The 27,358-nt window shown below is 43.5% G+C and overlaps 1 protein-coding gene across 3 annotated transcripts in view; it reads right to left on the bottom strand.

Annotated features, from left to right (window-relative positions):
• ADAMTS18 (ADAM metallopeptidase with thrombospondin type 1 motif 18) overlaps positions 1–20,341 on the bottom strand; it is an 80,237-nt gene extending 59,896 nt beyond the window's left edge. The window contains exons 1-3 of one of the 3 annotated variants that reach the window (XM_063410475.1): positions 20,015–20,341; positions 19,779–19,857; positions 17,600–17,916 (exon numbers count right to left, since the gene is read on the bottom strand). In XM_063410475.1, coding sequence (XP_063266545.1) covers positions 17,600–17,916; positions 19,779–19,857; positions 20,015–20,116 — 498 coding nt within the window. In that variant the 5' untranslated portion in view covers positions 20,117–20,341. Of the gene's footprint in view, positions 1–17,599; positions 17,917–19,778; positions 19,858–20,010 lie in introns of all 3 variants that reach the window. The other 2 variants (XM_063410476.1, XM_063410477.1) reach the window with 2 other exon arrangements.
• Between the last annotated feature and the right edge of the window lie 7,017 nt (positions 20,342–27,358).

A 27,358-nucleotide genomic window follows, 5' to 3' on the forward strand; every position in this document is an offset into this window, starting at 1 on the left:
TGAACCAGTCACATTGGTATTTAAATGTATTAAATTGGTATTTATTGCAGGGTAATGAGATATTCTAGAACTAACACAAAGTTGATTTGCTTTGCCACAGATTAAATACTTGCTTGTCAGTATGTGAGCTCACTCACTTCTCATGCTTTGGCTTTAAAAAAAAAATCCAAAAACAAAACAAAACAACCAAAAAAAACCCCACAACCACCCCAGAAGATTGATAAGTGAATAGAAGAAAAATACTAATGCAAACTACAGCCTAACCACACTACCTATACACCAATAATATTTAAGTGAAGTGCCAGAGGTTTACCAAGTTACAGTCAGGATTACTTCATTTACAATTCCATCAGTAGGATTCTTTGGCTCCCTATAAAGGTTTTGGAAGGCAATTAGCTAAAACCAACAGCTCAAATTTAGCCTTGGTAGCTGTACAAGCACTTGGGTATGGCCTGTCTAAGCAAATCCCTGCAACCATAAGATAAAATCTAGACCTTTTATTAGTTATGACAGTTCTGAAATCCATCACAAAGCAAACAGGAAACGGCAGGATTGTTTAATGAGTACATTTATGCTTCACTTTTCCTAAAAAGAGGCAGCCCACTCTTTGTCATGTGCTGACAGTTGATTAGTTACTTGGAGTACCTCAAGAACAACAGAAAAACTGACTTCAGAGGGTAGCTTAGTGTGTTCCCTGAGCTGACATCCCAAGTAACTGGGTGCACAGCTTCAGAGAACACCCCAGGTGAGAGCAAGATTACCCTCACAAACCCTCAAAAGCCAGGAAATGCAGCTCTCTCTGTCCTGCATTCTCTGTAACAGCACAAAACAAAAGCACCATTTACACTCCTGTTAAGTACCTGAAATGTGCCTTCAAGATGCCCAGATCTTCAGACAGAGCAGTTTCACCCTAAAACGGGTTTGCTATGAATTATTTATTCTGCTCAAAGGATTAGGTGAAATGAAAGTGTTCTGGCAAGATTCTCCTCCTCCTTTGTGTGCAGCTAATCAATTTTACAGGGCTGGGTTCAGATGTAGCAATGTTCTTGGGAAAGTGCATGCCTTCTTAATGGAGCTGCTGCTCTTAGAGTGGTAATAAAGGCAAAAACAATAAGATAAGGGCAGAGTGACACAAAAAAAATGAACAGCTTAAAAAAAAAAAAAAAGGCAAGCCAAAAAACTGATTATATATAACTAAAATCAGCATTTGGAAATTCCTTTTCCACAGGTACTTAGCATTAACAGATGCTTGCTTGAGTGTTTCTGATCAGCAGCATTCCTCCCTATCAGACAGGCAACTCCAAACATTAAAAGTCATAAATCAGGCCTTGCAGGAAACACTATAAATTATGAGATTTTTTAAAATAATGCCAAAGGGCTTCAATGTTTTATTTTCTTTCTGATTTCTTGAACCATGTTCAGATGAGTTTTTAAGAGGTTTTTTTTACCCTTTATAATCATGTATACTAGAATCAAAGCTGAGTGGGGTTGGAGATTTTTTTCTTAGTGAAAACACAGCTTTTCCTGTGATGATGGGACTTTGGCAGCGGAACCCTTCAGAACATTTCATATTGTAAGTGAGAATTAGGCAAGGCTTAATACTCCCTGTCCCTTACAGGACACCCTATTGAGGTTGCAGACAATAGAGAGAAACACTTGTCCAAGCATGGGACACACTCGGAGCTACCTGAAGGCAGAACCTTTGCTCTGGTCAGGACTCTGGGCTGCAGTGAGTTACACCCAACTGCATCAAAGCCCCAAGAAAATGCTCTCCACATCTGGTGGCTCCCTACCCATACCCACATTTCCCCAGTGCAGATCCTCCCAATACGAGCTTGGCCCTGCCAGAGCTGATGCAAATGGATTTGAGGGGGCAGAAGATCTGAGCCTGTCTGACCTGGGATAATTTGCATTCAAACAAAATAAATCCAGCTCAATTCCCATAGCAATTTTGCTTTGCTATGAATAGCTCAGGCAGCTCCAATAACGAGGAGCTCGGGTTACATCTGATTGCCAGCTGTATTGCTTACTAAGAAGTTAGGTCAGTGGTTCCCAACCTTTTAATTTTCCTAGTTGGAGTATACATTGCTATGGATTAGTTACATGAGAGAGTGGTCACAAGGAACTCTGTAGGGAGCAAAGTATCAGCTTTGCTGATATTCCACATACACAGACATATCCATATGTTGAAATATCTACGTGGGAAGGAGAAAGGGAGTGGAACAAAAGAGCTCAGACCATTAAGGGAATGGAAAACAAGAAGCAAAGATGGCCCAAGAGTGAGAACATCAGACTGGCGCCCGGGTTATCTGGATTAAACTCCCTGCTCTCCAGCATTTCAGCTTCTCTGTTCCTTATTTATCAGTTTAATGGGCAGGATTTTGTAATCAATGCAGAAAATGCTCATGAGAGACTTGTGAAGGCTCACATTTGGCCCTGGTTGGGTTGTTCTGTTGAAGTGCTTCCACCTTCTCTACCCCAAGCTGCATCCCCGGCCTTCAGACAGCCACACCACAGCCAGAGCTGTGTCCCGGAGCTGTGCTGGGCACAGACGCACTGTGCCACCTCCCAGGGCTCCCAGCTGGCAAAGACCAGGGCCCCAACATGGACCCAGACACAGCCCTGTCCCTCAGCACACCCTGCACAGGCTCCAGACACGGCCCTGTCCCTCAGCACACCCTGCACAGGCTCCAGACACAGCCCTGTCCCTCAGCACACCCTGCACAGGCTCCAGACATGGCCCTGTCCCTCAGCACACCCTGCACAGGCTCCAGACATGGCCCTGTCCCTCAGCACACCCTGCACAGGCTCCAGACATGGCCCTGTCCCTCAGCACACCCTGCACAGGCTCCAGACATGGCCCTGTCCCTCAGCACACCCTGCACAGCTCCGGGTGGCCCCAGCAGTGACCCAGGCACACCCAGCAGAGCTGGGCTGGAGCTCCTATGCCACAAGGCTTCCTGCTGCTCACAGGCCTTCAGAGAAAGGGTGGTGCAGGGTGTTAGACCCAGCTGGGGCTGAAACACCACCCAGCCACTCCCTCAGCTGCCCTCAGCCCCGGGGTGACACCGCTGTGAAGGGCAGGGCAGGGACAGCAGTGGCATCCTCTGTTCTCCTGCCGTAGGAATCTCCTTGAGGCAGAACAGCAGCTTACGTGTGCCTGTCTCTCCTCTCACCACCAAGAAAAAGTAAAACAGTAAAACAGTAAAACCTTGGCTGTAATTCACACACTGAAACCCAAAATACAAGGCGGCAGCACCTCAGAAATCCACCAAGTTGAAATAATGCCTCATCATTTTCTCAGCTTTCTGTAACATTAAAAACCTGCACAACAACTCCATATAACACTTCCATGACCATACAAACACCCTCAGCATCCAGAGCTTACTTTATACAGGCATTTAAACAGCTATTTACTAAGCTAAATATAATGACCTACATCTAAATTCCATTGCATGAAAAGCCTCATATTTGCAGGCCCTGTTTGCGGTCACAAAACCTCTCTTCACCATACTACACTGTACCCTGAGTCCAGACAGTCTCTGTTTTCCTCCTTGTAGCCAAATGCCCCCAAATCTGCCCTGCTCAGCCATTCCACACCACCTTGGGCCTGCCTTAGAGCTGTGCACTCATCCACTCCTCTCCCACAAATTAGCCTCAGCTTCTATTTGAAGAGAATGGTGACCAAAGATGAGCATGCTATAATTGCTCTGCTGAAGTAAATTAAAATTTTTTCTAGACTTTCACATATCCAGCCAGGTTTTCTGCTTTTAATAATATTATAAATGAAAGTTTGATGAGAAATAATTTTCAGTACTATTTTCTAAATCTCTGTAGTACAAATAACTGTGATGACAGGCAAAAACCACCACAAAGAGGTCCTGGTTTGGTATAAAATAAAACCTAATGCCACAACTGTCTTAAAATGGACACAGAAACACTACCTTAATATTGGTTCAGGTTGGGGTAAGGTGACTTAAATCCATTTTTCAACCCAATGCACCAATTTATACCTCCTGCCATGCTGTCTGTGACAAGGTCAGAGCCCAACACATGGTCTAAAGTACAATTTGGAGTGTTAACCAGGAACTTAGCCCCATGTTTGAATTGTACCCTCTGAACAGGCCTGCAGAACTAAACTGGTTGCGAAAACATACACTGATTTTGCCATCACCAGGTTTTAGTAGAAGTATCTGAATTATACAACTGTTTAGCAAGGATGAGTGTTAACAGTGGGGAAAAAAGACAGTATGGGAGCATTTACCTGTGTCTTCTCGTTAAAGAAAGCTGTTAATCATGAGTTATGCCAGCAAGCACCCTTTGCCAGGGTTTTCATGCAAGTGAACAGCATTTCTTCACAAAAGCATCTGTGCAGCAGAGTGTTTTCACCACAATACCTTACATATCAGGCTCTCAAAGTATAGTCTGTGGATCAAAGCTCAAAGTAACCCTGTGATGTTCTCTGAGATGTCAGGAAATGGGAAATCTTAAGTGGCAAAGGAAAGGTAGTGTCTGAAAGCAGCTTTTTATTCTATGAGATATTCTCCATATTAAATTGGTCCAAGATAACTAGATATCCATTGAACAGATGTTGCCACTGTGTTAAACACTACAGGCCTTCTGACTGAAATAAAGATGCGGTGAAGATAAGGGAGATAGTTGTTGACAGCTCAGCATGCTGCAAAGTTATAAGGGGATGGGAAAAAAAATTGTATCAGCAGAAGATTTAGGAGACAAAATTTCCTAAGCAGCCTGACCTTGTTTCTGCAATGAATCTAGTGAACAGTAGGTTAAGAAAAGGTCAGGTTAAGCACAGGTTAAGAAAAAAGCTCCAAGAGGAGGAATGTGCTGCCAGGGTCACAGAGGCTCTGGGACATCAGGGGAGTGTGTGAGAGTCACAGACACTCCAGTCTCCAGTGCAGCTCCAAATCCCAGGGCCTGAGAGTGCTCTCTGCTCCATCCTGGCTCCAGCAGTGACAGAAGAGCTGCACAGCTCAGCTACTCTTGCACCTTGAGCCCTTACCCAGGAATCAGGACAGCTTGCTCTGCTGAGAAGTACCACATGAGTGCAATAATTAGTACATCAAAGCACCCAGCTCCTATAAACAGGAGATCATTTGTCTGCTTTCATAGGCAAGAACTAGAAAAGTGAACATGAAAAGTGATAAATGTGGTTCTCCCACTCCAAATCTCTCTGAAGCTGTGTGACCTGCACAGCCTCTGATTTATTATACCCAGATGGTATCTGCTCTGCTGGAGCCTGTAATCAGCCCCCATCCCTCACACTGGTGTATCCCCGGCTTTTCCCCAAAATAACCTGGCTGCTCAGTGGCCTCTGAAGGGGCACAGCCTGCCCCAAGGTCACTGGTGATGGCAGTTCAGCACTCTTCATGCCTACACTCTTTCCTGTAGCAGGTTCCATGTGCTGCAGGAGCTGAAGTGCAACCCTGCCACCTCCCAGCGTGAATTTGCCCAGCTTAACACATCTGACCACAGCCGTGGCTGTTCCTGCAATCCATCTGGATTATCAGTCAGTCCCTCCACCTTTTCTTCTTTCCAGGTGGTAACACAAACAGAGGAAAAGCCAGAAGGAGCTCTTGTGAAACATTTCCTCTCTTCACAGCATGTTGCACCGCACACTCCTCCCACTGCAGAAAACCAGCAGTGTTAATGTGCTAGAGAAGTAAATTAGGCACAAATAGCACCACGGGGAACTTAAATATTTTGAGTGTATACCATACAATCAGGAAATGCCCACCCTCTTTATCTGTTAGGAACAAGGAAACCGAAGGCTTTGTAATTTTAAACTGCCCATCAGTGCTGTGAATCAGGCAGGCATCTCGCTGGGGAGGGTAGCACACACAGGAACACTGGCAAGATAAGAGGCTTTAAGCTACACTGCCCATCCTGTGGGAAGAGTTTCAGCCCAAGATTTCACATTTGATCACCCCTCTCCTGAGCTTCTCTTTATACACCTCTACTGAGCCACTCAAAAGGGCTAAAATAGGGTCCTGATCAAAGTTTATACAGTATTGGTCAGATTATTAATATTACTTCTTACAAGATTCACCAGTCTGAAATAAAATTGGTTTTGTTCTCAATAGCAAATAAATTTTATAAAATACTTTACAGATTTACAGTGACTTACTCCTTTAACATATTTTAACAAATAATAAAGGAAATCATGTAAGACTCATTCATATACATCCTCCACATTAAAAATTTTTGCAATAAGCCTATACCCTCCACTTACTACAAAAATTAAAGGCAAACTACAACCTTCTCTTTAAAATGTAATTCTTTTCCTGAAAGAAGCACAACAGTGTTGCTTTAAATCATAATAATAATGATTGAACAAGTTAATGAACACCAGAAGAGGCTACAGCCATAAAAAGCATTGCTGTGTGCACCTTTATAGAAAAACAAATATATTCATATTTCAGATACAATGGACACTGAATTGCACTGTCCTTATCAAGATTTAAGAAAGAATAGGAACCAATTCAGTGCACTGGTATAGAAAAGTATGCATCAATATATAAATTCTTCTTCCTCTTTATTAGCAATTAGGTCCCAAGGCTAAGCTGTCACTAAAGGATGTGGAATGTCCATGGAGATATTTTGGAGCATGTGGACAGCATTCTGAGCAGGCTGATGGTGGGCAGGAAACATTCCCAATGAGAAATACTCCCCATCCTCTGCTAATCCTGACACAGGAGTGGGGCTGTGGAGGCAGAGCAACCTTGGCTATGCACAACTGCTGGTTTCCAGAAGACAGACCTTCATTCTGGATGAATAACATTTCCTTCTGTTTTGTTTCTCACATTAGAGTGGGTTCCTGAGTTTCCCAAAATGTAGTCTTTCAAACTACTAAATAAATCATGTGAAGAGCCACAATAAAAAAATATACTATTCCCTATTTGCCACTAATTTAGTGCTGTGGTGCTGTTCTATGCACCAGAAAGCTAACTTTCAAGAAATGCTTGGAAAATTACAACAAAAATAAACTTCTGATGGCACTATAACCCAAAAGCTAAGAACCTGTAAACAGAACCAGTGCAATAGTCAGAGGCCAAGACCAGAGACTCACACATTTTTGTTCCTAGCTTTAACTGGTAATATATCGCAATATAATCAGACCTCTGATTTTACTGCTGGTCCCAATTGTTCTTTCCTTGGTATTTCATCTGTCCCACTGATAGAAAACACGAGCCTGTGTCATCACAGCATTATCCTGATAATGTGCTGGGAGCACATGGCACCACCTGCACCCCGGGATCTGGGTTCTGTCCCTGGGATCATGCATGGCCTGCATTACACCACACCAGCAGCGCTCTGTGCCTCAGGCAGCTCAAATGACCACCCAGCTCTCTCCGGTAAACACAGGAATCAATTAACCATTTCTGTAACATGCTCCCCCCTCTCTAAAATTACTCAGCTCTCCTACCATGAGCAGGAGATGAATGAGGTCTTGTCCCCTACAGGTGTTCTGTGATGATGATATTCCTGCACATTTTCACAGCTCAAAGCCAAGTCCATCTCTTGTTTAACAAGGACAACAGGCCTCAACAGGTACCATCCTCTTTTATTCCCATCACCAGACTTGACTTTATCAGGACCAGATTTGTGTTAGGCCAGCTAACCTCTTTACATTTAGTCGTGGCTTTGTGTGTTTTGGTGGCCATTGTGCTTCCTTCATTGTCAGGATCCTCTGGCAGCAGAGCGGAATGACAACCCTTGGCACCAGGGCACTGAAACCTATCTGGCAACTGCAGGCACTACATGCCAAGCACTTGGGTGCATTTTCTAGCAGTGGTAGCAGCAACTGACTCTGTGGAAGCTGCCTGAGCTCCTCCACGTCTCACTCCTGGCTGTTCTGGTCTGAGCAGTCCATGAGAACAGCAAGGCTCAGCCTGCTCACAGGGTTTGCCCTTCAGCACACACTGCTTGCCTCCATCTAACTTCAGATTCAGTGAAATCTGATCATACAGCACCACCCTGGATTGTGTCCAACGTGCATTTTGGGGTCCTCCAGGAGCAACAGACACGTCTCACTTTCTCAATGAGCCAGTGGTGCCTCCCCTTCTCAAAATACCTTTCTAAACCAAACAGCAATTGCAGCATTGTATCCCAAAAAAGTGGAGTGCCTACTGACTCAAGGACCAAGATGATGTAGGAAGGAATAAAAGACACTTCCCAAAGCCAGGTTCAAGTCCAGAGCAGTCAGCAGAAAGTTTTTACTCACCACAAGAAGCTTTAGATGAAGCCCATCAACCCGCAAACACCTGTCAACAAGAGTGGACAATACTGGGCTGCAGGAATCAGCAGACATCAGCAGCTCACTGCTGTCTCAGCTTGGAAATTCTTTATTTCTGCCCCTTTGCTCAAGCTTTTGCTGCTTGGGGTAGGACAATAATCCCACCATCAGTATGTGATGTTAGTAGTGTAAAAAATACCCATATGGCTTCCAGCCTGAGGAGAACCAGCTGACAGACGAGCCTGGAGCTCCTGTTGTGGCAGACTGGTCTCCACAGTGGTTGCAGAGATGTTTATTACAAACAATGAAATGTAGAGCAGACTACAAGGAATTATTCTTTATCAGAAAAAGTAACAAAGAAGTGCAAATGCGACAGAAGCATTTTTCTTGTATATGCCATAATCATCCAGAGTGGATAGCAAAACAAAAATCATCTCTGCCCTAGCCCAAGATTGTTATTTTACCATTTAATTTATATTTGCATCTAACAAAAGAAGTAACATTCTGTCAAGTGTGAATAAGAGATGATACTGGGTAACCACATTTTTAGAGAAGTGTAAACTTTCTTGTCTGATGCTGCATTACAGCATTTATACCTATCCCTTACCATGACCAGCTTATACTTTAATACAAATATTAATTTAAAATATTTCTTGAGGTTTAGTCTAGCCTAATTGTAAGGCCTACTGTTTTGATGACTTATTCCAAAAAAAAAAAAAAAAAAAAAGAAAAAAAGAAAAAAAAAAAAAAGTGTGGCATAAGACAGATCTGATCAAGAAAGTATTATTTTAAAAAATCTAAAAAATCTTTTCACTGAAGTGCAACAATTCTCACAAAGTAAAAGAAAACGTGTTTTTAATTTCATGATTTAAAAAGAATTAAATACATTCTTGTGTTATATAAGTTCTATATCTCATGGCAAGGAAACTGCAGGTCTGAAGAGTAATCCATGTTTCATTAGTTTGTGTACTCTGTCACAGAATATAATATTACGTTCTTAAATTAGTCAGAAGCCACACTGTGCTGCAGAGTATAAAAACAAAAGTGAGGGCTCAAGCTAGGTCAAGCATATTTTGTATAGGTCCATTAAAAATCTCATCCATTAATATTAATAAAGATGTTGAGACACAAAAGTCCTTCAATTAACATATATTAGGCAGGCAGGCACAAGCATTCAAGTGATCCCACTGTGAACAGCAAGAATCCAGCCCTCAAAGAATAAAGCCCGAGTGTCTGTGTACAGAGTGGGGCAGCCTGAAATGTGGATGCCCAGGGGAGTGAAAAGGCAACACCCCATTGTCTCTGCAAGCAAATATCACTTTATTGCCTCAGCTTCCTCCCCTCTTAAGCAGGTTTGTGCTGGGCCTTGTTATTGCAGTAGGAATAACTTCAAGACCTATTATCTTTGTCATCCAACTTTCGTCTTTTGCCATTTTTTGGCAGTCACCAGCTGAGCAGCCACATAGGAGATTCAGGAAAAGGGTTTTCATCTGTCTGTACAAGCAGTTTGCAGATTTCCTCAGCTTATGAACTAACATTGTAAAAAAAAGAAATTAACTTGCATATTCCAGAAATTACCCTGGACAATAATGGTTCCCACGGTACCAAGCTGCAACCATCAAGACTCATTCACTTGCATCTGACCTGATTATTTGACATTTCTTCACCCTCATTCTCAGTGACTTCCGAGCATGATAAACAATAAAAGGTTACTGATGTCAATCCATTGTGTGCCAGGATGTTGTTCTCATCTAACACAGAGTAGAGCCAGCACCAAAGCTTAATTAATACATGTTTGTAAATTGTGCTGAGCTGCAAGGCTTTATGATTTCAGGTTTCTTCTGTAAATGTTTACCTCAGAGCTTTAGTCAGTGCTCCACTGTCTGAACCCAAGATAAGTTCTGCTTCCATCAGCTATTCACATAGCTGGTCAAATCACTGTCAGAGCAAATCAATAGGAAATTCCTTTAGCATACAGTAATTTATGGTAGACCTGCAGCAACAGAATTGGGATTAAAATGGGATAAGAAAAGGCAAGAAAGAACCAACATTTCTGCTCCCAGTGACATGATCAAAAAGACAGAAAAAAACTTTGTTTGCCATGGAATTATCCATTAAAATTCAATTCAGATACCATTTAAGGGTTAGTCAGAGCCTACCTAACACAAAATGTGTGTTTTTTAGAAAAAAAATACATTGAAGTCTGGGTTTCAGCTGCTAAAACTCACTGTAGGACCACTGCCAGCTCTCACTGCAGAGATAATTAAGTTTAACTCCTCTCCTGCCAGCTTACAGGGAGAAGACCGTGACAAGTGAGGCACACAGAGCTCCTGAACACAGATATTTTCTAGAAAATCCCCAGCAAGCTCTATCTCTGTCAGCCACCAACAGTGGAATGAAATCCGATGCAAATAGCTCTGGAATGATCTTGAGGAACTGACTGATCAATTATGGACATCACCACCCTGGATGCCTTTGTCGAGCATAGCTGCAGCTTTTATCTTGATCCATGGGCTGCAAATTTCCAAACCACAGGTCTTAGACCTCCAGTCTTCCCTCCTGCTGCAGCACTGGACAGCAGTCCCTGTGATCCTCTCTTTCAAAGAGTAAAGAACCTGCTGTACATCAGGAGGACAAACCTATCCCTAAGAAGCTGCAAATTAGAACTCATTACCATAAATATCTTGTGGACTTAAACATGCTACCATAACAAACAAGAATTTGAGAAGCCAGAACACGCGAGGGACTTCTGGAGCTGGTGACAGAACTCCTGGTGACCATCCAGAGTAGTTATGGCTGAGCAGCCTACAGTGACTTGAAGTCAAACTCCCAACTGAGTGCAAGTATGTCACAGAGCTGTCATCATGAGCAGGGCTCTGGTTCTGCACAGGGGAAGGAGACAATAAGCTTGGGGGAAAAGCGATGTTTAAGAACAGTTTTGATAGCACTATTTGTTTAAATTTAGTGGATTGTGTAGGGACAAGGGCACAACCAAGCCACTTCTGTGCTTCCCACTCCTGTGCTGTGTGTCAGGTACAGATCTCCAGGAGTGGGCTGCTTGAGCTGGACTTGAGCTCCAGTTTCACAGACTGTCATTGTGGTTTTGGGTTAACAAAAGCCTTTACACACCAGGTATCCTCCTCAAACACTTCCAAAGTGGAGGAAGAAAAGGAGAAAGAAAGAAATGAAACCCTGTTGAGGTTAATTAGTGACTAAAAGCTTCTATTAGTTATTGAAATCTGCCTCTAAAAAGAGAACTGTTTGTGATGTCCAGCAGCTCCCAGCTGTGCAGAAGAGAATACACTGCCTCAGCAGCAGAGATGGTACAGCCTACATGAAAACAGTGGCGCTGAAAATAAAAATCCTCACAACATCAAAGACATCCTGTTATGAAGGGGTCACGTCTGTGCAGGCAGGTCATCCACTCCTGACCCTCACAAGGGCATTTGTCCACAAGCTTCTCTCTAATGGACTGGGCAAACTGTGGGAACTAGCTTTAGTGGAAAGGCTTTGCTACAGCAAGAAAAACCCTGATGTTTTAAGCATAGATAGAGACTACTGATTCTTCGGAAGTGATGATAAAATTGCTGCTTAACAAGAAGGGCCAGAATGAATGATCTCTGTACAAATCAATACTCCCTGTTTCTGGAAAACCCCTCCAAGGGTTCAAGCAATGGTGCCCACAGCAGCCCAAAGTTTACTTGGAAATACACTAACAAACCTTTTATTTTCACACTCTGCTGCCAACTGAGCAATGACAGAGCAGGCACAAGTGAGAGAGGACCAGCTCCTGTGGGCACTCAAGAGCAGTTGTGCAACCACAGCCCACTGTACTCAGTTTCCTCTATGTACATTCCAGGTTTTTTAACATAGAATCTGCTTCTGCTTGGCAGAAAAAGTAACAGAAGTTGCATTTCTTCCTGGTTTTTTCTCATCATTAATCCTCTTTAATTCCACTTCTTACCTATCAGGAATCAGTAGTGCCAAAACACCTGGGATAACACTACCTTTGTCTTCCAGAGCTAAAGGCAGAGTTAAACAGAAAGCTTATCAGACAGATATGGAGAAGGTTGATCAATAACTTAGTCACACAATTCATCACCAGTCAGGTCTATGCTGAGACCAGAAACATTGCCTTGTATTTTTCTAGTAAAATCTAAAATATCCTCAAGAATATGATTATTTCCCATTTTCATCTCATTTTCCTGTAGGGATTTTTTTTATTTTCATATTTACCGTCATGTGGAGTAATGGAATAATAATGGAAAAATGCTCACCAAAATAGTGGACAAAAGAATGATCCCGTAAAACACAGTTTGTGTTTTATAAAGGATGGAGATGCAATAGTTTGGGAATACAAAGACAATCAGAGATTCCCAAGAAAGATGCTGTCCATGCTGTTCTGGTACAATGGCAGAAAATGTAGGATTTGTGTATTGGCTCTTGGGTGAACAAAAACAGCTTTAAGAATGAGAAAAACCACTAGCTGTCCTCAAGAAGCACTTAGCTTCTCCTCAAGATCCCACTGGGCCAAATTCTGTTGTATTTTTACAGCTGTCGATTTCTAAAGGACCCTCATTGCAAAGAGCAACTATTCTGTACTTTCACCAGCAGTCTGGCTCACTGAGTTTGATGGCAGTTGGTCTGCATAAGAACCTTGGGATTTGTCTCAACATATTTAATTAGACTTAAAGTGTGAGCTCTAGGAATAGGAGGCTCCTGTTAGCATCAACTTCAATAATGCTAATACCAGGTGCAATTAAATTACTACAAAGAGTGGGTACATGAGCTGCCCGGCCTGCTAGCCTCTTAGGTGGTCAGACTGCATCAAGAAGCTTTAATTTTGTGGCTTCTTTGATACTTTGAGCAAAGCCCTGCCCTCAGACACACACACACACCCCTCCCCTCCACTGAATTAATACATCTCCTGCTTATCTCTCAGTGCTACATCTATAACCCCTCTTGTCTAGGATCCCCTGACAGCTCAACGAGTGTAACATGATTCATCCCTCCCTCCCCTTTCTCTTCCCTTGACTAGACACTAATAAACATAGCACAACCTGAGACAAGAGGCTCCACAACATGACAGGTTCAACCACATCTCGCCAAAACCAGGGGAGGGCACCACTACTTGTGACTGAGGCACACAAATCAAAGGGAAATCAAAGGGATAGAAGGGCCCAAGCCCACCTCTGGTGGGAGCAGCTGCAGCCTCTCAGGCCTCCAAGCCACAGCTAAACTTGGCCTGGATGACAAAACTGTGTGTCACAGAGTTTTAAAGGGCTTGAACTGTTCCACTGAACTGAACTCGCTTTGTCTGACCCAAAATACACACACATCTTCTCTGTGATTGAATGGCAGGAGAGTTCCTAATGTTGGATAAGCAGATCTTTCCTCTGGGCACACATTTTGTACTTGCTCTAGACCCTTCACCTGTGTCCTGTAGGCCACAAATGCTGTACAACAAACCCTTCATTCATTAGGACCACCAATTCCTGTACTGTGTACTGGATTATAAACTTGTTTGACTTTGCCAGAGCTCATGTTCACAAAGAGAATGCAACTTCTGCTCCCAAAAGCACAGTTATAAATTACTTTTGGGAATGTCTCTACAATACAGCCCAGGACCTCTGAGGTTCTCTTGTATTCTGCCCTGATTTACTGTGTGACTGCAAACAACTCACTTTATACAGGAGATTCTGTACACATGAACCTAAGGTAAGGAGACAAAACCTGGCCTATAAAGAGAGGCACACAACACACTGTGATACAGGCTAGGAAAGCAGCAGTAAATCCTTTAGATGTCATCATGAAAGTGGAGTTAAAGATGGTGAACCTACAATAGATCTCATTTTTAATGCAGATTAAATAGCACAAAGCAGATGAGACTGGGAAAGGGGGAAAGAGGAAAGAGGTAGGAATATACACAACCATTCTGAGTAGGCCCTAAAATACCAATTTCTTTTTCTAACAGTGGCCAGCATCATCTCATTCAGAAAAACCTGAAAAACCACAGTAGTCTGTGGATTTGGTATAATCTGCCTTCCAATGAGCAACCTAAAGGCAATTATAAGTAATAATAAATTGCTAAATAATAGTAGTAATAAAAATACAATTAGAATAAATAAGAATTAGCTCAAATCAGGATTTTGGAAAAAACGTTGAATGTGGAAAGAACAAGCAGTTTGAATTGGAGAATGTAAATGGGATGAAGTAGCAAGACAAGCCAGTAGTCTGGATTTAGTAATTGGGAGAGCACAAGGCACTGAAGGAAACTCCAAAAAGTCATGCAGGAATAACAGACAAGGTTTATTAAATCAATAATGAAAATCAGTGAAGAAAAGTAAAAAAAATCCCATTACTTTCTATCTGAGACACATTAAGATGATGCTAAAATGAGAAACTAGCTTTGCATTTACTAACATAAACTCATTGTCCCAAAGTTGTAAAAAAAATCTCTGGGAGTCAGAATGCATTAAAAAAAGTGCAAAAAATTATCATAACTTCTGTGGAACTAATGTATCATGTTCTCCACAGAAGGTCCAGAAGAGAGTTTTGATTTACAAAACAAGTAAAAGCACTGGGTTTTTTGCTGTAGAACAGATGCTCCAGCAAGCAAAGGATGCTGACTGAAGCAGAAAAAGGGAAGAAGACAGAAAAAGGCAAATTTCCAGTTGAAAGTCAAAGCACTTTGATGATGAAAAGAGGCAGTACTCACACTAAACTTGTGCACATTCTCCTGAAACGCTCACTTACTGTATTAGAGACTTGTTCAGATAAAGATCCAGCTCTGCCTTCTGACATACCAAGAAAATTGTGTTGACTGATGGAAACATTTGGTCTCAAATCAACAAATCAGCATAAAAACGTGGGGCCTTCCTGTCAACTAAGCCATTAAAACGTAATATACACACATCTCTTAACAGATCTAGACCAAAGCAGCAAATTCTTGCTCCTTTCCAGTGTTAAGTTAAGGTCATCCTGCCTAACAAACCATTTCATATAGACTCTCCCCAAAGTCTCCTCTGCAGGCACTGGCAGATAACAGACAGCTGAATGACTGAATACTCTAGGTCATCCAAAAAATTAGATCAAAGAGTCCCCGTAGTCTATTGAAATGCAATTGCTTCCAAATCACATTGTGGTGTTCCAGGCTTGAAAGAATGGGTCACTGCAGCTTTATTGTAGAGAAGCTATTGCTAATGAAAGGAACAATGGAAAGATTAGTGCTACCAACCATAGAGAAGAAACACCACTTTCGGTTTAATTGCAGTGAACAAAGCAAATAGGAAAGAAGGGCAACCAAGTGACAAAAGTAGTTGGTGAAAAAGGATATAGAAGCTATTCACAGGGTTCTCTTGATCAGAGCACAGCGTCCAGACTTAACATATGATTACTGAATTTGGATCCCAGGGAAAAGTGACGTGGGTGTCATTACAGACAGCTGACGACATCTTTAAGAGGGCAGCCTTGTAAACTGAAAGACTCAGAATCCTGTTAGTAATTTGCCTGGGATTCATTAGGTGCACTGAAATTAATAGATGGATAAGGGAGAGAAAGGAGCAATTATCCTTTGGGATACCTACCCAACAGGAGATTATTGTAAGTAAAGGTTTACTTCATTTGCCAGTTTAAAAGAACAGTTTAAGACAAAATCTATTGAGCCTTGAAATTAATTTTTAAAAGAGATTCTATTTGTTGATAATCTAGGTACTTCCATAATAAGTTTGTTCATACCACAATATTTATTCTCTTTTGATCAGTTTCTGGATCTTTTCTAAGTGAATCTTACCAGTCATAACAACCTCTGTGTCGAGACAGTGGTAAAAGATCCATTTCATCCTCAGTTAAGATCACCACATTCTGTTCCTCTGTGACCTGAGGCAGGCTTGAACCTTCCTTCTGCAGACAAGACTTGACAAGCCCAACTTCACTCAGCTCAGAGAGCATGTCAAAAACCAAAACGTGGCCAAACGGGGGAGATCTCCCAAACTGTACCTGCTGTGTGTAGGCAGAGCATTTCCCACAGCAAAAAGACAAAACACTGCAATGAATGAAAACAGGGTATTTTTCTGAGTAAATCTGATAAAAGGTAGCAGTTGTGAACATGAGGCTTCCATGAAAGCTACCGAGCACGTTTGATATTAACAGTTCAGCGTCACAAACACAACTTTAAAAGTAAAAAAAAAAGCTTCAACCCAGTTCCTGGCACCTGCTCCAAACTCACATTTGCAACTGTTCAAATGAACTGTTAAGATTCCTCTAACTTGATGAGGAAAGGAAAAAAAAAAAAAAAAAAAAGAGCACAGCATTCAAAAATATAACCCAGACCACTTCAAGCAGTTATCAACAGCCCTTCCTAATGAACAGGCTTCTCAAGTCACTGATTCCAGTTTCAAAGGAAACACTGGCTGTCTCAAGTGCTCCTTCTTTGGTCCTGTCACACAGTTTAATAGCCCTCAGACACAAGTACCTTTGCAAAACAGATTTCTAGAGGGTGACCCAACATATCCTCTGGACCTTTAGTCAACCACAAAGCACACAGATGACTTCATATACTTCCCACTCAATGTCACTGCCTTCCTCTGCAGCCACAGCAGACTGCTTTGCAAGTGCAAGGGATTAAGCCTAAAAAACATGCTTAACTATTAATTCTGTAGACAATTCTCCTAAATTACATCAGTAAAGCCTTCTCTGCAGGCAATGAGCACTGTCAAATGTACTTTGAAAAATTCACCTGTGAATAATGATTTTTTCATTAACTTGGCTGACAGCCATAAATGGAAAATACACAATGATAATATTTAACACATTCATAAGAGATCAACTTATCAAGATTTGTAAACCCAAATAAGGCTTGAATTATCAAAGGAAACAAAGGGAAATTTGTTCATAACTCCTGCCAAGCTAGGAAATTCACCTTTCCTTAAAGTAGTTGATGAACTTAGATACAATATTGCTTTTTTCACAGGCTTCTGGACTGACTTTTTTTTCCTTTATTCATCACAGTTCACAAAGGCAGGAAGAACTTTTACTTAAGAGTGAGCAGAAATGCATAAACTACCACAAACTGTAACAAATTGCTATGGGATAATTACTAGGACTACCAGCCAGTCTTCTGTTTGTATCCTGAAAGACTATCAACAAAAAATACAAAGGTTTTGATGCAGTTCATTGGCTATAAAGAAGTCTCTTCTGTTAAATACAATAGTAACTAGTGATACTAGAAAAAATCAGAAAAAGGGGGATGGTGTCCTGAATATTACATGAACTACATACCTTCAGCTACTGTTCCACATTTGAAAATACTTTTAATGCTGATTTGTTTAAATAAACACTTACCAAGCCTACACACGTAGATATTGCTACCGAAGAGGTGCTATCATTCCTTATAAATCCCTGGTAGAAACACTGCTCAATTTCATGTTCCTGAGAATTTGACACTCCATCTTTCCCGAGTACCTGGACAATAAAATTGTTGCTTAAAATGGTCGAAGGTTTAAGCTCTAAGTGAAGTTCCTGTCCAAATGCTGAAAATTTGTAGTGCAAGGAACTCTTTGAACTCTGAGTTGATCTCTTTCTCCTAGTACTGTGCAAAACGTCATGTGAAATGTACGATCCGCTGGCATCCACTCTGACAGGTGTCACAAACACGTAATCTGTAAGGACAAAGAGTTGGCCATCAGCTCTGGCATCCCACGGACACCCTGACAGGGTATCAGGCACTCCCTACGGCGTGGAGCAGTCCCTCACTTTGGGCTGGCCTGCAGGCTCTGTCTCGCCTGCATAAACTCACCCCCGAAAGTCCCACAGGCTCTCAGCCTGTGTTTGTTTCCTTTGTGCCCCACTGAGAGGCACAGACTAACTAGCATAGCTGTGAACATTCCCACAACTGCTCCTCTGAAGACATTTGTCATCACCAGCAGATCTGGAGATTTCCCCCTCCCCCTGTATTAATTGCTGTCAAATGTGAAGGCTGCTCTGGTTTGAGAGGCTTTTCCCTTCCCCAGAAATGCAGTAAATATTGTATCACTGTAGGGGTAGCCGTGACTGAGGCCTTGCAGAGCTGTACCACTTGCTCAAATGGATTAAAGGATTAATTTATTAATACCTTAACTGAGTGAGACCTCATCTCTTTGTAGTGACTTGATTAGACTGGGTTTCAAATTGTAACTGACCTCCAGCAGAAAGAGATTACATCCCACCTAATAACCTTTAGTCAGCCATGGCTAATTGCATGTCAAAGAAGTTTATTGTTTTGGATAAAATATGCAAAAAATTACAAAACTGTTTTTGAGAACACTCAGATCTACTCAGAACCACCTAAAAAGGGGAGGGAAAGAGGCCATAATTCAGCTGGCTATACAAGCAGGTGCCTCACTTGCAGTACATCACCATTGGTGTTGACCTAGCCACGCAGGGAGTACCTGTGTCCTGGAATCAGGGTGTGAGTTTTAGCTAGTTTAGCTAGTTTAGTTTCCTAAACTAGGATCTTTGCACCTCTTCCTGGTAGCCTAAGTAATTATGCTGAATAAACTGCTTGCCAACCCCATTTAATTTATGAGCTGTGTTTCTCTGTGGATACTTAGAGATGTCCATGCACTTGACAAACAATTAATTTCTCTTCCTGAATTGAAATAACACCATTAAAAAAGATGAGAACCCCTCCTCCTTGTGTTGTAACAGATGTTGCAAACAGCTCAATCAATCTCTTTGCCTGAATAGACCTTATTGGGCACACATCAGGCTGAAAACCCAACCACTGATAGGTTGCTTTTCCTTAGACGGTGAAAACAATACATCAAGAGCTTTCACTTTCCTCGAGTGGTGTTAATCAATGGCAGAAGTTGAGGACGCTAAGCAGGCTGGTGGCCAAAAAATGCAAGCAGCTGCTGGAGAGAGGGAATCCCCAGCGAGCAGAGCACAGGGTGCAAGAGGGTTTTCCTTTCTGCACCGTGGTGTGGTTCTCTATTGTACTTTGTTTCTACTCACACAAAATACAAAGCATATACAGCACTTCAAAAGTCCCGAAGTCATCAGCATCTACGTGTTATTCACTCCAACCTGGGAACAAACGGCTCCCGAGCTCCCACTCACACAAGCCCTTTCTCTCCAGGGTTTTTCCCCCTTAGCCTGCATTGCACAGCTCCTCCTGCTCTCCCACACAAATCTTTTCATTACTTTTGTCTCACTGCTTCCACAACAGACACATGAGGTTTTGCTGTTGTGGCTACACAGGCATTCATCTTCCTAATCGCACATGGAAACGTGGATGTATTTACCATCTCATTCATTTGATTTGCTGCTGCATATTGTTCCTTTCAGCTTTAGCACACAGGGCTTAACAAGTTAATCCCTGCCCATGGTTCACCATCCCGCAGTAGCCAGCCGGCTTGCACTTTATGCTCCCCAAACACTGTGACCTCTTCCCTCTAAATAGTCACTCCACGAAAAAAAAATAAATTAAAAAAACATCCATGCAAACGTTCACATACACAGACACAGAAAGAGCTGTACAAACCATGAGTCAAGTCACTGATGCTGTCACTGGTTAAAGTTGCTGCATGAGACATGTAACAGAGGCAACACAGCTGAAGGGTCTGCAAGAGAAAAAAAAATAAAAGAGAGAGAAAAAAAAAGGACTATTGGGCGAGATTTCCTTGACAAGGCAAGGCAGAAAGACAAGGCACCAGAAACTGCAGCAACCTGGTATGAAAGTACACCAGGCGACCGCAAAAGAAAGTGCTCTCGACCTGCCTTTACAGCGCTTCCGAGCCACGGGAGAGTCTGGAATTGCATGGAGCTGCCGCCGAGGATCGCAGCAGGTAAAGTCCACACGGCCAGCAGCAGACAGTCCATGTTCCCCGCGCACCTGGCGGGTGCTACCTGCTCCCCGAGGCGCCCCGCATGGTACCCGGGCGCTGCCCCGCAGCCGCTGCGGCGGCCGGCGGAGCGCGGGGAGCGCGCCCAGGTGAGCGCGGCCGCGGCCCCGAGCGCGCTTTAAGCCCCGGCGCCGCCGCCGCCGCCGCCGCGGGGCAGCGCTGCCTCCGGCGCCGCGTCTGGCGCGGCCGCACCCGGGGGGCGAGCGGGGCGGGCGGCAGCGGCGGGGCGGAGCGGGGCCGCGCCGGGCGGGACGAGGCGCGGGAGGCACCTGGGGCCGGGCACGGCGGGGCCGGGCGGGGCACCTGTGGGGATGTGCGGGCAGCGGGGGAGCTGCGCCGAGGGGCAGAACGGGCCCCGGCCCGCAGGGGCTGCGCACGGCGTGGGCAGGCTGGAAGGGAGCGCGGTGGGTCAGCTGCTCCAACCGCGGGCACCCCAGAGCACCGGGCACAGGGTTGTCTCCAGACGGTTCTGGAATGTCCCCAGTGAGGGAGACCCCCACACCCTCTCTGGACAATCTCTTTCAGTGTTCAGATACTGCACAGGGAAGAACTCCTTCTTCATGTCCAAGTGGAACTTCCTGGGCATCAGTTTCTGCTCATGGCCTCTTATTCCATTGCTGGGCACATCCAAGTTGCACCTGGCTCCATCCCCTTGGCGCTTCTCCCTCAGACACTTCAGATACTTGGCACTACACCTTCACATATTGACGAGATCTGCTCTCTTCGCAAAGAGCAGAGTTCTGTGGGGATGCTGGGAGGAGCACAGTCCAGACAAGGTGTGCAGCGTCCCCTCACCACTCACTTGGAGACAGTGTGCTGTTATTTTCTATGATTTTTAAAAGTTACATCGTTGGAAAACAAAGAAACAAATCTCACAAAGATTCGGGTTCCTGGGAAGTGAACACAGCTGTGACAGGTACTGGATACTGAGCACTGATGTCCATCAAGGGGCTGATTTTCACACAGTGGCTCACACAAGTTGAGCCAAACACAGCACCAGGTTCTGGTCCCAACCAATGCAGTTGTGCTATTACGCACTCCTTTCTACAGAAAACTTCAGGAAAGGATCAAAGATCCAAATAATCTAAAAGCAAACAAGTATTGAAGTGGAAGGGACTGGTCCAGGCTGGAAATCAACACAGAACTTGCTTCTGATGATTTTGGCCGCACTTGGGAGAAGTGTCCCTCACCTCATGATCTCCCTTTTGTGCCAGAGTTTTCCAGCATGTGTCTCGGTCCAATCTCACTCCAATCTCCCTTGTCCCACAGTCACACAGTGAAAATAAACAGTAACTGTGTCAGCTTAAGGTCCCTCTTTGCTCCAGTTGGCACAGGAGCTGGAGAGCATGATGAAAGCTGAGGTGAGATGAAGGTCACCTCACCCCCTTCACCAGGGGTATCGTGGTAACCAGTCTGGGGCAGTGGATTAGGCAGATCTGAGATATTTTTGCTTCTAAAGCATTTCCTGTCTTTAAACATTAAATAAGTTCCCAGGCGTAGAATTTCTCCTCCACCTCTCTCCATTTTCCAGCAGGTTTTACATTATCATCTTGCTGAATATATTATGATAAAGTTTCAAGATCTTTTTGTAACAGTGCACCTGCCATGTCCCACTGATTATATTCAAGTGAAAGAGCCGGCCACAGGTTTACGATGGTCCCAGTAGAGTAGAACACATAAAACATGCTGTGCATGGCAGATAATAAGAGAAAAATACAAAATTACTGGGCTGTAATTTTATTATCAGCCCTCAACACCCTGAACAGACAGTTTTCAGTAGACTGTTTTCGGTAGACTACCTGACCATGAAGCTGACATCTAATTTGCTTTGAAGGGAGAGAAATAAATACAATTCTCTAGAAATAGCAAGAATCGTTGAAGAAATAAAACCAGAACTTCCATCATGAACTTTGCATCACTGGAAAGAGGTTTGTTCTGGGTTTCTGTAGAGTTATGATTTCACTCTGGGGATTTATAATTTCTGAGTACGATCAAAGAAGAAGAAAAAAATGTGACACTGTTTTGCATGACTATAAATGAAATGCATCTAAATTTGAGTTGGCATTAGGCAGGGGACACCAGCCTTTCCTGGCCTGTGGGCAGCAACCCTGATCAGTTAACATGCTCAGACAACATCATCCTTTGCTCCCCGAGTCAGTCGAGATCCCAGCCGTGATGGTCATAAACATCAGAGAATCCTGCAAGGCAGCTCGTTCCATGTGCAAACACACCATGCAAAACATCAGAGAAAACTAAAGCTCCACAGCCAGCAGTGGAGTAAACAAGGCAGTCAGAGGGGGGCTTTCCTCCCCCTCTCCCTAGCAAGTCCCACCTCGAATGACCACAAGCACAGCTTTCCTCAGAGACAGCCATTACCACACTGCAGTCTCACTGGGCTCTATCCTCCCTAAGCTCTCAGGCTGGGTGCTCCCACCAATTTTTTGTGTTGATCAGTTTTGTCAGATTCTTAATAGGTCATTACTTTCCCCTATTAGTTTGTATCCACCTGTTCTAATTGTGTTCTACTCACGTGAGAAGCTCCTTTATTACCTTGGAATAGGAACTGTGCAGACCCAGGAAGGGTTGTCACCCTGGAGCAGCACTGCCCTGCAGGTAGCAATAACCTTCCTGGGGAGGGATCTCCAGAGTAGAGATCAGCTACAGACCCCGACTCTGGAGGTCAGGATTTCTCTCAGAGCTGCACAGCAGAGTGGGAGGTTGCTGCTCCACACCAGCAGGGAGTTACTGCTTTGCATTCCCCACACTGAGGGTGCAAGAGCAGAGCCCAGGTTTCACCAGGATGTCTCAGCCCCCTCTCTAGACAGACCAGGCGTGCATGCAAAGTGTCTGTCCACTGCCCTGATGTCAACATGCAAAGATGTGGGATGTTCTTGTTTCAGTTCATGAGTGTATCATAGAAAATTGATTACTGTTTTTCAGGAGTCTATTCTTTCTAATTCTGAGTCCTTCTTTTCCAGTATTCTTAGATTCTTCTATTCCAAATTCTTTCCTAGGTATTTTCCCCCGAGAACTCTGCTGTCATGGCCATCATGATAGAGTCAAGCTGCACACAGAATTCACATGGTTGTGGCTGCCCCATCTCTGGAATTGTCCAAGGCCAGGTTGGATGGGCTTGAATCAGCCTGGTCTAAAGGAAGGTGTCCCTGCCCATGGCAGGAGTTTTGAAGGAGAGGTCCCTTCCAATCCAAACCATGCCATGGCTCTAGGATTCTGTGCTTACTGGTTACATACAGACAGGCATGCAGGAGAAACAAGCCCTGGACTGAAATGCCACGATGTTTGTGTTGCCATCTTTGTTGGAGCAAACTCTTCATCATGTGGGACATTTGTGGCCACTGAGAGGAATGAACAATTCACAGAAGATAGAGGGCTGTCAGCCTAGATTATCTACCAGATTTATTTGTGTTTACAATGCATTTGTGTAATTTATACCACAAGTTAAACCACATATGGTTGGGTGACTGGAGCCAGAGTGCTTCCAATGGGAAACGGTGCAGGAGGGCTCATTTTAATCGATAATCTGTGAATATGCATAGTAGAATCAGAGCAGAATTTTCCTTTGCTAACTCAGCATTCAGTTTCTGCAACTGCCCATTCCTGCTTGACCATTTTTGGGACCATTTCTTGCCAAATTAAATACTTGTTGGGCTACTCAGGATATATATAAGCACTCCATAGGATTCTTCCAGCCCAGTCTTTACGCTTTCTATGTTTATCCTCATGAACAAGTTTCCTTCTTGTGAGGCACAGAAGCCCTTTGCCTTCATTTCTAGTGAGGGATGATTAACCACATGCTGGGTGAAACTCTTTGCAGAGAAACCTTCTTAGAAACCTCTTTACAAATTACCCTCTTTAGAATGAGCTGGTAGTTTTTAAAACCCATCAGGTTCATCTTTGTCACCAGTTGAAGAGGCCCCAAAGTGAAATTATGCTCCAAATTTGGTTGTGCTCCATATATAACACACAGCTAAGGAGGGTTTTCTTTCTCATTACATTTTTCATTCAAAAATCTCAAGGCATTTTGTGAATTTATATAATTTGTCTAAAGAGTTCAGCAACTGCTACTCACTGGTTGAACAAAATATGAACAACTTAAAAAAAGACCTTGTGGAAGGGTTCCTATAGATTCAGTGGAGTTGCAGCGATGTGCCCAGCTGGTATCAAATCCCATTGGCACATCTATCTATACATTATCTAAACCCATGCAATACTGTACAGTTTGAGGCCAAATCCTTTCGCCTGACTGACCACAGCTCATTTCTCAGGTTGAGTCAGAGAACCTGAGAAGACAATCTTTGTATCCTCCCTCTGGAAAGATCCTGTGTGCAGAGGGGAGGCTGTGAACAGAGAGAGGTGGTGCCCCTCAGGTTTGGGATGAGGGCACACCCTGACACACCCACGGCCTGAGGACACTGCTCAGCTTCCCCAGGCTGCAGCTCCTTCTGCACTTGCTCTGACTTCCACAGAGCAGGGTTACAAAGTGCCAGGCAGCACTGCAATGGCAGCTGGCAGCACATCCACTCCTGCACCAGCCTCTTCCCCCCTCCACCCCAAATTTTAAAAGGCTACACTCATAAATAGAAACTCCGAGGGCTCCTTTGTCTACTTCCACAAAATCTTAAGCTGACTACAGTGTTCTAAGGAATGGAAAATGCTAGTCTAGCATGTTCCCAAAAGCATGTTTCTGCATTTCTAGCCAGTGTTCAGTTTAGCACATGAGCTACTGGAATGGAGCTGCTTCTGTGTGATGGTTAATTGCACTTTTCAGTGACACGTGGCACAGACTATACCATGTCACTGGTTATTCTGTTTATGGGTAACTATATTTCAGCTGACATGAAAACTCATAAGTAACAAAAACACACACTGGTTGACTTAGTGTAGTTCCTCGATTAATTCCTGATCCTTAAGGACCTGAAAGGTCACAGAATAAAATTCCACTGTCTCACCGGTTTCTCTATTAAATTCTGCTTTCTGCAGAAGCCCTAAAACATGGTTTTAGGATGGAAGTCATATCCTCAGCTTGTCTCTAAACCCACAGTTTTCAGTTTGCATCCTATAAATTCTGGCAAACTCCTTGCAATAAAGAGTAATGGTTGTGGAATAGGTTTCCACCACCATTTACAGTAATATTGTCTGTCAATAAGCCCCTAAATTCATTTCACATAGCTTTTTCATCACAGCCCCTGGAAAAGGAGCTCCATCCAGCATTCCTGCTGCACCCTAACTCCCTGAAATCAAAGAAACAATGTTTACATTTTTTCCTCACCCAATTTGCACGTAGCACTGGCTGTTACATTCCCAAATAAATGCTTTTGATTACAAATATTAAACACAATTTTCTGCTTACATGCATTTCTCTGTATTGCACAGCATGTCCATCCTAATTTGATTAGTTCTACACATTTATTTGTGCTAGCTGGACATCCCTTTTTCTGGCATGGAGTATGAAGTTCCAGCTATCCTGCTGACTTGTTACCATTGTCCTTGCTCCGTCCTGCGACACGAGAGATTTGGGCTCGGGAGCGGAACTAAACCCACCTCCCCAGCAATGTTCTGCATTTCTCCAGCCGTCTCCGCTGTAGGCTGGTGCTTAGATTTTAGAACAGATTAACTGACTTGCATTTCTAGTGTCACCAGCAATTTTTGCAAGGGGGAGGGGAGGCCAAGGAAGCAAGACAGACAACCTAAAAACTTTGCAAACAGCATTCGCTTGGCTCAGGTCCAAACGTCACAAGTTGCTGCCACAGTGTCCCGACCACTCTGTGGCTGGAAAGTGAACAGGGGGAAGCTGCAGCTCAGTACTCGGGGGCTCTGTCACACACCCAGACCAAAATTAAATGAAAATGTCCATCACTAATAGAGGAAAAATAGAAGCTGTCATTGTGGGTGGCCTGACGAAGGCTTTGCAAGCACTATATTTTAGAAGAGTTTTCCTGGAAACGTGCCAAGGGTAATTAAAGCACAGGTACCTCCAAACTCACAGAACTCTAATAAAAACAATTATGCAGTTTATAATGTTGTGCACGTGCCAAAATTTGTATTTATACAATGGATCAAAAATGGCACGGGAGAAACTGTGCAGTCCAGCAGGTTCAAAGATCCACTTTGAAAATGCTTTTTATAAATAGTGATTTGCGCTCTACCCGGAAGGCTGGGCAGCCTACAGAGTCACAAAGACACAGTTAAAACCCCTGCAAATTACTTCTAAGACACCAGGATTGGTTTCAGACGTACTCTGGCATCACGTGCAGGAAGGAAAGCTCAGTCCCTGTTACAGCCAGCCAGCATCTGCACCCCAGAAAAGGATAAACCAGGCCAAGAAACAAAATCCATATGGAAGTTTCAGCCTCTGTCTTCCATGTTAGGAATGTATGAGATTATTCCACCCCCAAAACAAATGGCATCGGGATGAAATGGTTCCTCCTTCATTTCTAAGTGATTCTTTTTTTCGTGTATGTGAACAACACATATTTGTTTCATCCAACAAAGACTAAAAGTTTTGGTTTTCTCCCCTATTCCTGGTAGTGTTGCTTCATCACACCCAAGCCTGAAATATTATCTTGCTTTTTCATTTTATTATTGGACTGGAAAGGTGACTCCTGACATGACTAGTTCCAGCAAGTGCTGGCATCAGTTTGAAGATAAGATCTCTGATAACAATTCTCCTGCTTGTATCCAGTTAGTTTCAGGGTGGGAGTCTGAGTTCTGGGATGAAAATTTAGGGACTTAATTTTCCGCAGTACCAAGAATTCACAGCTCCAGTTGGGGTCAAGAGGAACTGAACCTCCTGAGCATTTCTGAACATGGATCCCTGTATGCTTTTGAGCAACATACCTCATGAAGGATGTTGCTGGGAAGATTTAGTCTCCAGTCCTTTGTAAATGAGTTTCTTCTTTTATTTGCTACTCAATTCATGGGCCAGTCAAAGAAAATTGGCTGCTCTTTTCTCTGAATTTCATTATTTGCAGATTTTTTTAATACAAGATAATGCTTCTTTGGCTGGCTCCTGGGATCCCTCTATTAAAAACTTCCCTCCCTTCTCACATCAATGAGCCTTTGTTACTTCAGCTTCTTGCTGGGAACACAGATTGCAGAGGAGCTCAGGAGCCTTTGCAGTCCCTTCTGTGGAACAGTTGCAGCACATTTGTACTCACAAATCCTTTGTTTTACCATTCTCAATTAAGTATCAGCCCAT

This window comes from Prinia subflava, chromosome 13 (genome assembly GCF_021018805.1).
Source record: "Prinia subflava isolate CZ2003 ecotype Zambia chromosome 13, Cam_Psub_1.2, whole genome shotgun sequence".
NCBI classification, from domain to species: domain Eukaryota; kingdom Metazoa; phylum Chordata; class Aves; order Passeriformes; family Cisticolidae; genus Prinia; species Prinia subflava.